This window comes from Gossypium hirsutum, chromosome A11 (genome assembly GCF_007990345.1).
Source record: "Gossypium hirsutum isolate 1008001.06 chromosome A11, Gossypium_hirsutum_v2.1, whole genome shotgun sequence".
NCBI lineage: Eukaryota > Viridiplantae > Streptophyta > Magnoliopsida > Malvales > Malvaceae > Gossypium > Gossypium hirsutum.
In genome coordinates this window covers 1,071,843-1,084,988 of record NC_053434.1, presented here as the reverse complement: position 1 = coordinate 1,084,988, position 13,146 = coordinate 1,071,843, and the positions used below count along the sequence as shown (strand labels likewise).

Genomic DNA, 13,146 nt, shown 5'->3' with positions numbered 1-13,146 from the left:
TCAATGAGGTAAGTTTGTGTAACTTGAATTGTATTTTAAATACTTGAAATATGTGGTTATGTAATGAAAATATGATTTGAATATTCAATTTATGATAATTGATGAAATATTGGTAAATACTTGATATAACTTGAAAATAAATCCCTGTTGAATGGAAGGAAAATTCGATGGATCTCTGAAAAGGAATTGACGGTAAAAAGGATCTAGCCCGGACGGGTGATCCTATCTTGATATAGCCCTCCCGAAGAATATGTGTAAAATGGATTTAGCCCGGACGAGTAATCTGAATTAGGATATGAATTTAGCCTGGACTGGTAATTCAGATCCAAGCTCATTAGAGTAATTGTCGTTGCAGGGGATTTAGCCTGGACTGGTAATCCCGACAATACTCTATGAGTTTATATTACAGGGGATTTAGCCGGACTGGTAATCCCACTGTAAGAATGAGGTTCGCGGAAGTGTGCTCTCTGATAGAAAATGTGTAAGACCATGGTTGAAAGATACCATGGCAACCTGATATGAAACGTGTAAGACCATGGTTGAAAGATACCATGGCAACCTGATATGAAATGTGTAAGACCATGGTTGAAAGATACCATGGCAACGTGACATGAAATGTGTAAGACCATGGTTGAAAGATACCATGACAACGTGACGGGGAAATGAATAAGACCATGGTTGAATGATACCATGACAACATGACAGAAAATGAGTAAGACCATAGTTGAAAGACACAATGGCATCATGTCGAAGATAAATAAGATCGTGGAAGAGAAACGACAAGATATCTGTTGAACAACTAATATTCAGGTAATATAACAAATGGTTAAATGAATTGGTTATACAAAATGGTAATATGAAATGTTTACAGGAATTGGTCATATGGAAATAAATGTACAAAATAGTGTATGAAATAATTTATAAGATAGATAAATGAAATAAGTATAGGTACATGGAATTTAAATTATGTTAAGTTTAATACGAACCATTACCGAAATAAATATACCTAAGATATAAGGAAATGATGGTGCATGAAATGTTGATGTAATGAAATGAATGATATATGTTATTAAAGAAACGGTAAGAGAATGATATGTATCATGACATGTACATATGAGATTATCTTTTATATGTTAACATAAGGAAAATATGTAAGTTAAGACGAGTATTAAATTCAAATATGACATATTGAGAAAATAAGAATTTATATGAAATATGTGTAAGTACACTAACAAGTGTTGTTGTTGATGCTTAGGCAAGTGCCAAACCATTGATTGAATGGTAATATATTTATTGATGCATTGAATTGATAAGTATTTAAGTGAATTTTTTTTTTGTGATTTGCAAGTGGTAGTAATGCTCCGAAACCCTATTCTAGCATCGGATACGGGTTAGGGGCGTTACATGTTTATTTTTATTAAATAGTATAGGAAAGTCATTTGATTGTGATTTTTTTTTAACATATAAATGTTATATGTATTATATGAAATTGTAGAGAAAGAAAAGAAAGGAGAAGACCTAATTGAAGAAAAATGGAAAGAGAAGGCTAAGGAGTGAAGGAAGAAGAAAATACATCATCTCAACCTTTTTGTTGTAAGTACTGCAAGATTTTTATGTAATTTTAATATATGTTGAATTGGTCTTAAGTGTTGAGAAGAATATATATATACTGCAAGGGGTTTTAGTGAACTTTTAAACTGATTTTAGTCAAAGTTTACCCAAGGGTATAGGTATCGATACCTAGGCTATGAAATACAAAATTTCCAAAACAGAATGTGATTTTGGTATCATTTTTATCATTGGTATCGATTTTTTCCCCCTGTTTTGAGTAGAAACAATGTTAAAATCATTTCCAAACATAATCAACATCCAATAATTACCCCACACGTTCATATTAATAATTTTTTGGTTTTTATCAACATTTTTTTTGAGTTAAATAAGTTAAAATCCTATGTATAAATGCTTAAATTAAATAGTGTCTAGCTAAAACCATTTTGACACCAAATGTAATAGTCTTATACGGAGTCCATACGATCGAACCAAGTATAAAGGTATTACAAATTATAATTTTGAAATCCTAACATTATTTCTTCTATGTAAACATTTTTTAGTTTTTTTTTTCATTTTTCTTGCACTCTAGAATTTTCACTCGTGGGTTTTAGTACTTTGGTTGAATAGTAAAATATAAATATTGAAGATTATAAAATTTTGGGTGAGTGTTTTCGTTATTAATTATTACTCAATTGAGTTAGAGTTTGATTAATTTATGACACTAATATCAGTAAATTTTTTTACTTTTTTATATTTTTTATATCCATTTTACAATTCATATTTGAAGTTGGTAGAGATTCTTTTTAACTATATTCTTTAAATTTCTTTTTCTTCATACCGTTTTTAATACTTAGTTTTTCGTTAATTTATTTACGATATAGTTTATTAATAATGCATAAATTTATATTTGAGAACCTAAAAAAAATTTATTTTATATACTAAATTAAATAAATAGTTGCGTAAGTAAATACAAATAATTTTTTAAATATAATAATGAAAACATAGTTGTTGACTTTCTGGTTCAATCATAGCATGCTGTCCACATCAAATCACCACACCTTATGAAAAAATTGTCCATAGCTTCTGAATTTTTAAAGATTTAATAAATAAATGTCATGTCAGTTAAATATTTTTGAATCTTAAATTTTTTTTCCTTACAATTTTTTATCATCATTTCATTATCGATTATAATTAAATTATCATATTATTATTTTATTTAAAAAATTTTTTTCGTCAATTTTAATTAAAAAGGAATTATTATGGTTACACGTGTAAAAGAATTAAATAAATTATGAATGTATTTGACTAAGGCCAAATATAATAATAAGAACAAAATCGGTCGCTGTTTTGGTACCAAGAGTTAGGTCCCAGTCCAGCGTTGTTCCTAAACATTGAATTATTGGCTCCAACCCTTCCATTTAATTACTTGTTTTTCCTGGTTTTTTCATTAGTGGTATTTGTTTTTTCTGAAAAAATTATTAATCAAATTTTAAAAATTTTATATTTAATCTAAGATATTAATATTTTCCTACTACGGTACATTTGTTGGTATATTGTAGGACGTTACTTGCAACACCAAAACTTACACACTTCATAAAAACCACTAAAATATATACACCTCATCTATGCATGAATTATCAAATCATCGTACAATGGCTCGACTTGTTAATTAATACGTAAGGGTTATTAATTCACGTTTAATTATTTAATTTCAAAAAACTATAAAATTATTAAATTATTATTAAATTATTTAGAGATGTTAAAGTTATTGAAACATTAAAAACGCTATTGAATGACATTATTGTCTACAATTTAGTTTCTTTTATAAAATAATTTTTAATCTTATAAATTTAATATCTAAAATTTAAATAGTTTTCTTCACTAATATCCAACTTTAACTGTCGAAATTGATTTAAGATTCTTTTACTTTTTTTTTATGGTTACTAACCCACTTTATCTATCATTACTTAAAAATTTCTAGCTGATATTTTTTAAAAAAAATTTAATAACTCCATAATTTAAATAAATTTTTTTTAAATAATTTAAAATAATTTATAAATTTTAAAATTACAAATTTTAGGAGAAAAGAAAGTACGTGGTGGCCACGGCCATGAAAATCATACAGGATTCGTCGCAGTTGTATAAGAACCTCTAAAAACTCATGAAACTTAAAACCAGTGATCCAAATCTCTCATCGAATTTAAGGCGTTCACATGCAAACAAACAGTCACCATAACTATTTTGATTTAATCGTGAAGACTTTGTTCTTTTCTTCGTTTACTTTCTTATAAATGTTTTTAAGATTATAATCTTGCATGACCGAAAGAACAAAAAAAGAAAAAAAGGGTCGAAGGTTTAAGACCAGAACAACAATGGCGTTAGCCACTACATACAAAGTGGTTCTCGGCTCAATAGCCTTTGCAATCTTCTGGGCATTAGCTGTTTTCCCTGCCGTCCCACTTTTACCAATCGGAAGAACCGCCGGGTCTTTACTCGGTGCCACGCTTATGGTTTTATTCAGAGTAATAACCCCAGATGAAGCTTATGCCGCCATTGATCTACCAATCTTGGGTCTTTTATTCGGCACCATGGTCGTTAGTGTTTATCTCGAAAGAGCCGATATATTTAAGTATTTAGGTAATTTGCTTTCATGGAAAAGTAAAGGAGCTAAGGATTTAATCTGTAGAATCTGTTTGGTTTCTGCGATTTCAAGTGCTTTTTTCACTAATGATACTTCCTGTGTGATATTAACTGAGTTTGTATTGAAAATTGCAAGGCAACATAATTTGCCTCCTCACCCATTTTTGTTAGCACTTGCATCGAGTGCTAATATAGGTTCTTCGGCTACTCCGATTGGGAATCCACAGAATTTGGTGATTGCTGTTCAAAGTAAGGTTTCTTTCGGGGATTTTCTTGTTAGGGTTTTGCCGGCTATGCTGGTTGGTGTCTCGGTGAATGCTTTGATACTTATAATTATGTATTGGAGATTGTTATCTGTTCATAAAGATGAAGAAGATGGGACTGGTGAAATCGTGGGTGAAGATGATGTGAGTTCACATCGGTTTTCGCCGGCCACAATGTCACATATTTCAGCTTCGAATTCAATGGATCATGTTCAGAGCTCTCCTAATAACATTAATGGAAGTTTAGCAACTCACCTTGACAGCATTAGGAACCGAATCAACTCGGGCGATCAACTTGAAAGCCAGAGGTCACCTTGTGGTTCGATTGATTCAAATGATATATCAACGCCGGCTCAATTTTCAGAGGAAAAAGAATCAAAAACAGAGCATTGGAAGAACAAGATGTGGAAATTATGTGTTTATTTAGTCACTATTGGGATGTTGGTCGCTTTGCTTATGGGTTTGAATATGTCATGGACAGCCATTACAGCATCATTGGCACTTATTGTTCTTGATTTTAAGGATGCAAGGCCTTGCTTGGAAAAGGTTTCTGAATTAAAATTACAGAGTGGGATTTTAAGTTTCGATTTTTATTTTTTTGAATGATTAAAAAAGGTTTGCTTGTTTTTTTTATGAGCAGGTATCGTATTCGCTTTTGATTTTCTTCTGTGGAATGTTTATTACGGTGGAAGGGTTCAATAAAACTGGGATTCCAAGTACTCTTTGGAACTTTATGGAACCCAATGCCAAGGTCGATCGTGTTTCCGGGATTGCGGTTTTAGCTGTCGTTATTATTCTCCTCTCCAATGTGGCTTCCAACGTACCAACAGGTAAAATATATTCTACTTTTTTTTAGAAAGGATAAATATTTGAAGTCTTATTTATCCGGAATTTGATAGATTACTTAATGGATCGATATTGTCTTCTGGTAAAGTTAATGTCTTGTCTCTGATTTTTAAATTCACTTAATGTTTAAGTTTTAAAGTACACTAAATCTTAAATTTTATAAAGTACATCAACTAACAGCATATTTTATAAAATTTTGTCAAAGTAGAGTAACTAACAGCTTCTCTTGGCACTAATATATATGTATGTTCTTTAGTTCTGTTGCTTGGAGGAAGAGTGGCAGCATCAGCCGCGGCGATATCAGCAAGTGAAGAGAAGAAAGCATGGCTGATATTAGCATGGGTGAGCACGGTAGCCGGAAACCTGTCGTTGTTGGGATCGGCGGCGAACTTGATAGTATGTGAGCAAGCTCGTCGAGCACCACATCTTGGCTACACATTGTCTTTCTGGAATCACCTTAAATTTGGAGTTCCTTCTACGCTTATAGTCACTGCAATTGGTTTGACACTAATTAGATGATTATTACAACATAAACAGAATTAATTATAAATTGGTTAAAATATGTCATAAGCATCCGACCAAATCCTTAAAGCCTAGAAGACATATTCCCCAGGTAAGTACAGCACGATGTGGATACTTTGGTTAGTTCAGAAAATTTTGGTTCAACAGACTCTAATATGATGCGATTTTCAATTCTTCAGAGCTCTGAGAGAACATTGGATGCTCCTGATCTCGTCGACGATTTTTACCTGAATTTATTGGATTGGGGCAGCAGCAATGTACTAGCAATAGCACTCGGGAACACTGTGTATATGTGGGATGCTTCAGATAGTTATACTTCAAAACTTGTCACTGTTGATGACGAAAACGGACCAGTAACAAGTGTGAATTGGGCTCCTGATGGTCGGCATATTGCCATTGGCTTGAACAATTCCGAAGTACTACTATGGGATTCGACTGCCAACCGACAGGTTCCATATTAAAGTCTTTGCTGAACATTTTGCAGCTTCTTCTCATTGTTCCTCCATTTTTTAATTTTTCCCTTTGTTGCTGCAGCTGCGTACTCTGAGAGGTCGTCACAGATCAAGAGTGGGTTCAATGGCATGGAACAATCACATCCTCACGACAGGAGGAATGGATGGTCAGATTGTTAACAACGATGTGAGAATTAGATCCCATGTTGTCGAAACTTACAGAGGCCACCAGCAAGAGGTTTGCGGGCTGAAATGGTCGGCTTCCGGGCAACAGCTAGCCAGCGGAGGCAATGATAATGTTGTTCACATATGGGATAGGTCCATGGCATCTTCAAATTCACCAACTCAATGGCTACACAGGTTGGAGGAGCATATCTCAGCTGTCAAAGCCCTTCCCTGGTGCCCTTTCCAGAGCAATTTGCTGGCCACAGGTGGAGGTGGCGGCGATCGAACCATAAAATTTTGGAACACACAGACTGGTGCATGCTTGAATTCAGCTGATACCGACTCCCAGGTTTGCTCATTGCTATGGAGCAAGAATGAGAGGGAGCTATTGAGTTCCCATGGGTTTACTCAGAATCAATTAACTCTTGGGAAATATCCATCGATGGTGAAGATGGCAGAGCTAACGGGTCATACATCTAGAGTACTTTACATGGCTCAAAGCCCTGATGGGTGCACAGTGGCATCAGCAGCAGGGGATGAGACTCTAAGATTCTGGAATGTTTTTGGGGTCCCAGAAGTGGCTAAAACTGCTCCGAAAGTGAACCGTGAACCATTCTCTCAGTTGAACCGTATCCGGTAATGAAGAAAAAGACTAGGAGTGGTGGCGGTGCCGTTGGATTCTTTGTTTTGTAAAGTTTTTCCTCTGATGGCATGTGTAGAGTAATGTTAGGGATAGTGGGATAAATTGTGCATCCCCGTGTACATTATATTTTCAACTCCTTATTGAAATTGTTTCCTACTCTTGAATTTTTAATCTGCTGACATATTGAATTGGATAATTGAAAGAAAGTCTTATATTAAATTTTATAATTATTATATAAGCTTTATGAAAATTATGGATTTTAGTCTCTGTATATTTGGTTTATTCTTAGTTTTTATAATTTTAGAATTGATCAATTTTTATAATAGTATTATGAAGGTTTATGTACTATATATTAGATTGTATTTTAACCTCTGTATATAAAAAATAGACAAATTAATTCATTTATATTCAAGGGCAAAGCTAGAAAATTTTTTTAGGGGGTCGGATGAAATTTTAATTTTTTATAATTTATATCTTTATAATTTGTAAAAAATTAAATCAAATTTTTATAATTTTAAGGGGTCAAAGTGTAATTTTACCTTTATTAATTTAAAATTTTTAAAAAATTTAAGGGCCTAAAAAATAATTTTATATTTTAGGGAGGCCTGAGCCCATGCCAGTCCCCTTGCCTTCGCCCCAGTCTACATTAGATCAAACAACAAATTACCCTTTCTGTTAAAAATTTATGTTACTTTTACTGTTAAAAATTAACATGCTTGACAAAAATAACTAAATAATAGTAAGTTTGTAAATACCATTTTTAATTATATGGTTTCCAAAATTATTACACTGTACCAAAATCTTTAAAATATTTGTTATATTAATGAAATGATTTTAAACATGAATTATGATGAATTGATAACGATGTTTACATGTTTCAATTATAAGAAGACAGCACTTTGGATTCGTGGGCAGCTTATAAATATTTGACGAGTCATTTAACCAAATATAATATTTTTGAAATTTTTTAATGAAGTTTTGTAAATCTTTGTTAATGGCGGTCCAATTCCAAAATAGAAAATGGAAATTAAAAAGAAAATATTTTTAGAGTTTGTAAAAATATACACGTTTTAGTAAATAATAAATAACATTACTTAAATAATAAATTTTGATTTTAAATTTCTTTTTTCATAACCTTTTTAATACTTAGTTTTTCATTAATTTATTTATGATATGTTTTATTGATCATGCATAAATTCATATTTGAGAACCTTAAAAAAATTAATTTATATATTAAATTGATAAATAGTTGCATAATTAAATATAAAATAATTTTTAAAATATAATAATGAAAACATAATTGATGACTTTCTGGATTAATCATAGCATGCTGTCCACGTAAAAACACCACACCTTACGAAAAAATTGTCATAGCTATTAGGTTCGGTTTCCCTTACAATTTTTTATTTATCGACCATAATTAAATTACAATTAAACATAACATGTTTAGTATAAAAAATAGAAATACTTAAAACCATCTAATTATCATATCATTATTTTATTAAATTTTCGTTAATTTTAATTAAAAAAGAAATAAATAAATATGTATTCGAATAAGGCCAAATATAGTAATAGGAATAACAAAACTGGTCGCTGGTTTTTTGGTCCCAAGAGTTAGGTTTTGGTCCCAAGAGTTAGGTCTTGGCTGTATGGAAAATGTAAGATGGTCCCAGTCCGTCCTGGTTTTTTCATTAGTGGTATTTGTTTTTTACGAAAAAATTATTAATCAATTTTTAAAAGTTTTATATTTAACCTAAAATATTAATATTTTCCCACTACCGTACATTTGTTGGTATATAGTGTAGGTTGTAACTCGCAACACCAAATCTGACTCGATAACCCATTCCAAATGTTAAATTTGGTAATATTAAAACTGTTGTTTATTTATTTTTATTGAAGTTTAAACTTACACGCTTCATAAAAACCACAAAAATATATACACCTCATCTATGTATAAATTATCAAATTCATCTTACAACGGTTCGAATTGTTAATTAATATGTTTATGTTTTAATTATTTAATTTAAAAAATTATAAATTAATAAAATAATAGTTTTCTTTATTGATCTTCGACACTAACTATTAAATTGACTTGATATTTTTCTACTCTTTAATAGATACATATCTATCGTTAATTGAAGCTTCCTAACAAGACTTTTTAAAAAAAAGAATTTAATAATTTAATAACTTAAATAATTTTTTTTAATAATTTAATAATATTTTATAATTTTTAAAATTACAAAGATGAATTTAATGCTGTTAATCGAATCTTATAGGAGAAAAAATAGTACGTGGTGGCCACGGCCATGAAAATCATACAGGATTGGTCGCAGCTGTATAAGAACCTCTAAAAACTCGAGAAACTTAAAACTAGTGCGCCAAATCTCTCATCGAATTTAAGGCGTTCACATGCAAACAAACAATCACCATAACTACTTTAATTTAATCGTAAAGCGGCAAGTCTTTGTTCTTTTCTTCTTTTACTTTTTATAAATGTTTTTAAGATTATAATCTTGCATGATAAAAAGAAAAAAAAGAAGCCGAAGGATTAAGACCAGAACAACAATGGCGTTAGCCGCTACATACAAAATAGTTCTCGGCTCAATAGCCTTTGCAATCTTCTGGGTATTAGCTGTTTTCCCTGCCGTCCCACTTTTGCCAATCGGAAGAACCGCCGGGTCTTTACTCGGTGCCATGCTTATGGTTTTATTCAGAGTAATAACCCCAGATGAAGCTTACGCCGCCATTGATCTACCAATCTTGGGTCTTTTATTCGGCACCATGGTCGTTAGTGTTTATCTCGAAAGAGCCGATATGTTTAAGTATTTAGGTAAATTGCTTTCATGGAAAGTAAAGGAGCTAAGGATTTAATCTGTAGAATCTGTTTGGTTTCTGCGATTTCAAGTGCTTTTTTCACTAATGATACTTCTTGTGTGATATTAACTGAGTTTGTATTGAAAATTGCAAGGCAACATAATTTGCCTCCTCACCCATTTTTGTTAGCACTTGCTTCGAGTGCTAATATAGGTTCTTCGGCTACTCCGATTGGGAATCCACAGAATTTGGTGATTGCTGTTCAAAGTAAGATTTCTTTTGGGGATTTTCTTGTTGGGGTTTTGCCGGCAATGCTGGTTGGTGTCTCGGTGAATGTTTTGATACTTATAATTATGTATTGGAGATTGTTATCTATTCATAAAGATGAAGAAGACGGGACTGGTGAAATCGTGGGTGAAGATGATGTGAGTTCACATCGGTTTTCACCGGCCACAATGTCACATATTTCAATTTCGAATTCAATGGATCATGTTCAGATCTCTCCTAATAACATTAATGGAAGTTTAGCAACTCACCTTGACAGCCTTAGGAACCGAGTCAACTCGGGCGATCAACTTGAAATCCAAAGGTCACCTTGTGGTTCGATTGATACAAATGATATACCATCGCCGCCTCAGTTTTCAGAGGAAAAAGAACCAAAAACAGAGCATTGGAAGAACAAGATCTGGAAATTATGTGTTTATTTAGTCACTATTGGGATGTTGGTTGCTTTGCTTATGGGTTTGAATATGTCATGGACAGCCATTACAGCATCATTGGCACTTGTTGTTCTTGATTTTAAGGATGCAAGGCCTTGCTTGGAAAAGGTTTCTGAATTAAAATTACAGAGTGGGATTTTAAGTTTCGATTTTTTTTTTGAATGATTAAAAAAGGTTTGCTTGTTTTCTTTTATGAGCAGGTATCGTATTCGCTTTTGATTTTCTTCTGTGGAATGTTTATTACGGTGGAAGGGTTCAATAAAACTGGGATTCCAAGTACTCTTTGGAACTTTATGGAACCCCATGCCAAGGTCGATCGTGTTTCCGGGATTGCGGTTTTAGCTATCGTTATTCTTCTCCTCTCCAATGTGGCTTCCAACGTACCAACAGGTAAAATATATTCTACTTTTTTTTAGAAAGGATAAATATTTGAAGTCTTATTTATCCGGAATTTGATAGATTACTTAATGGATCGATATTGTTTTCTGATAAAGTTAATGTCTTGTCTCTGATTTGAAGAGAGTCCAAATAATTAAAATTGTCTGAAGAGACAGTAGGTTCATAGAGTAGAAACGTCTTATTAGATTAGACCATATATGGCTTATGATCACTTATCATAGGCGTTCTCGCTTTGTGAACTTATCGTATCTTAAAACAATCTTAAGAACTCAAATTCTCCATAGAATCGTGAGATAAAACTTCGGCTTGACCCAGAAATAATATCGACCTGTTAAGAGGTTTATCGACTCTGAATGAACAGTATTTTCGAGGGCTTCTTAGGAAAGAATCACTCCCCTAAAAAACACACACACATATATATATTATTAAATTTATTGCCTACAAGATTACAGATTTTTTTATATAAATTTGGACAAGTTTTGATGTTAGTCTTATATTTTGACAAAATTAGAGATTTAATCCCTATACTTAAAAGTAAAAACAATTCAATCCTCATATCATTTTTATTTAGTAATCTTAGACCAATCATTGTCTTCGTTAGTAATTTTAATTAAAATTTGTTAACATAACATGTTTACTTCTCATCAATTATATTCATGTTCCATGAAGACAGTTAAATCATCATGTCAAACAGGTAAATTTTGATAAAAGAATACTTATAATTTTAATTAAAATAAGATTTTTAAATTCAAAAAATAGTAAGAGTTAATGTTTAAGTTTTAAAAGTACACTAAATCTTAAATTTTATAAATTACATCAACTAACAGCATATTTTATAAAATTTTGTGAAAGTACAGTAACTAACAGTTTCTCTTGACACTAATATATATGTATGTTCTTTAGTTCTGTTGCTTGGAGGGAGAGTGGCGGCATCAGCCGCGGCGATATCAGCAAGTGAAGAGAAGAAAGCATGGCTGATATTAGCATGGGTGAGCACGGTAGCCGGAAACCTGTCGTTGTTGGGATCGGCGGCAAACTTGATAGTATGTGAGCAAGCTCGTCGAGCACCACAACTTGACTACACATTGTCTTTCTGGAATCACCTTAAATTTGGAGTTCCTTCTACGCTTATAGTCACTGCAATTGGTTTGACACTTATTAGATGATTATTACAACATAAACAGAATTAACTATAAATTGGTTAAAATATGTCATAAACATATGCACTTTTTTGTAAACTTAAAATTTAGTAATTTACTTTTACTTTTAGGAATTTAACTTAAAATTTAGATACACTGTTAAAATTATTTTATTAAATTCAAGTCCATTATAAAGTTATTTTCGAGTTATATTGCTAACAAATGCATTTTTTTTTCAAATTACAAAATGTCACATTAACAAATTTAATAAAAGAATTAACAAATGTTAACAATTGAACTTATATTTTAAAATTTTAAAAATAGAGAAACTAAATTCTTAAAAATAAAAAGTACAATGATTAAATATTAAATTTATGAAGAGCATAGGAAAACATATTTTAAACATTATAAATTAGATTTGGGATGGAAATGGGAATTTTTCTAAACAGTTTTATAAAAGGAATATGTAAAAAATTAAATGTAGTTTTAGATGAAATGATAAAATTAAAATAATAAAGTTGTTGATTTTATATTAAAAATATAAAAAAATAAGAATACAATTAAAATAATGAATTTTTGATAATTTTATAATTGAATTGAAACTCAACTGACGATGACACAAATTTTGAGAATCCATGACATTCACTTGATCAAGAACTATGAGATTTTTTATTATTAAAAAAATTCAAGAATAATATTGTATGATTTTAAATTCAAAGTTAATCCAATAATTTCATATAAGTTTAATATTCAAATCTCAATATTTACGATAATTTTAATTATTTATTAAATCTTTATTTAAAAATTTGATTTTGTTTGTGCATATATAACCATTTTCATACGCCTGGTAATAACTAACAAGTAATGAATGGGTGAAAGTATAATGGAGGTTTTTATATTAAGAGTTGTATTGTATTTTATTCTCTCAACTTAAAAAATAGGTAAATTAGTCATTATATATTAGATCAAATAGTAAATTAATTCTTTTGATAA

The 13,146-nt window shown here is 31.0% G+C and overlaps 2 protein-coding genes and 1 pseudogene across 2 annotated transcripts; all 3 read left to right on the top strand.

Moving 5' to 3' along the window:
* The first annotated feature begins 3,716 nt into the window (after positions 1-3,716).
* On the top strand, positions 3,717-5,912 carry LOC107923483 (silicon efflux transporter LSI2). The gene is made up of 3 exons (XM_041080459.1): positions 3,717-5,000; positions 5,095-5,284; positions 5,557-5,912. The coding sequence occupies exons 1-3, from the start codon at positions 3,867-3,869 to the stop codon at positions 5,817-5,819; spliced, it is 1,587 nt and encodes a 528-aa protein (XP_040936393.1). The 5' UTR covers positions 3,717-3,866; the 3' UTR covers positions 5,820-5,912.
* A 10-nt stretch (positions 5,913-5,922) lies between these two features.
* LOC121209582 (cell division cycle 20.2, cofactor of APC complex) lies at positions 5,923-7,353 on the top strand. The gene is made up of 2 exons (XM_041080460.1): positions 5,923-6,271; positions 6,357-7,353. The coding sequence occupies exons 1-2, from the start codon at positions 5,978-5,980 to the stop codon at positions 7,077-7,079; spliced, it is 1,017 nt and encodes a 338-aa protein (XP_040936394.1). The 5' UTR covers positions 5,923-5,977; the 3' UTR covers positions 7,080-7,353.
* Positions 7,354-9,438: 2,085 nt separating this feature from the next.
* On the top strand, positions 9,439-12,287 carry LOC121209581 (silicon efflux transporter LSI2-like; annotated as a pseudogene).
* The last annotated feature ends 859 nt before the right edge of the window (positions 12,288-13,146 follow it).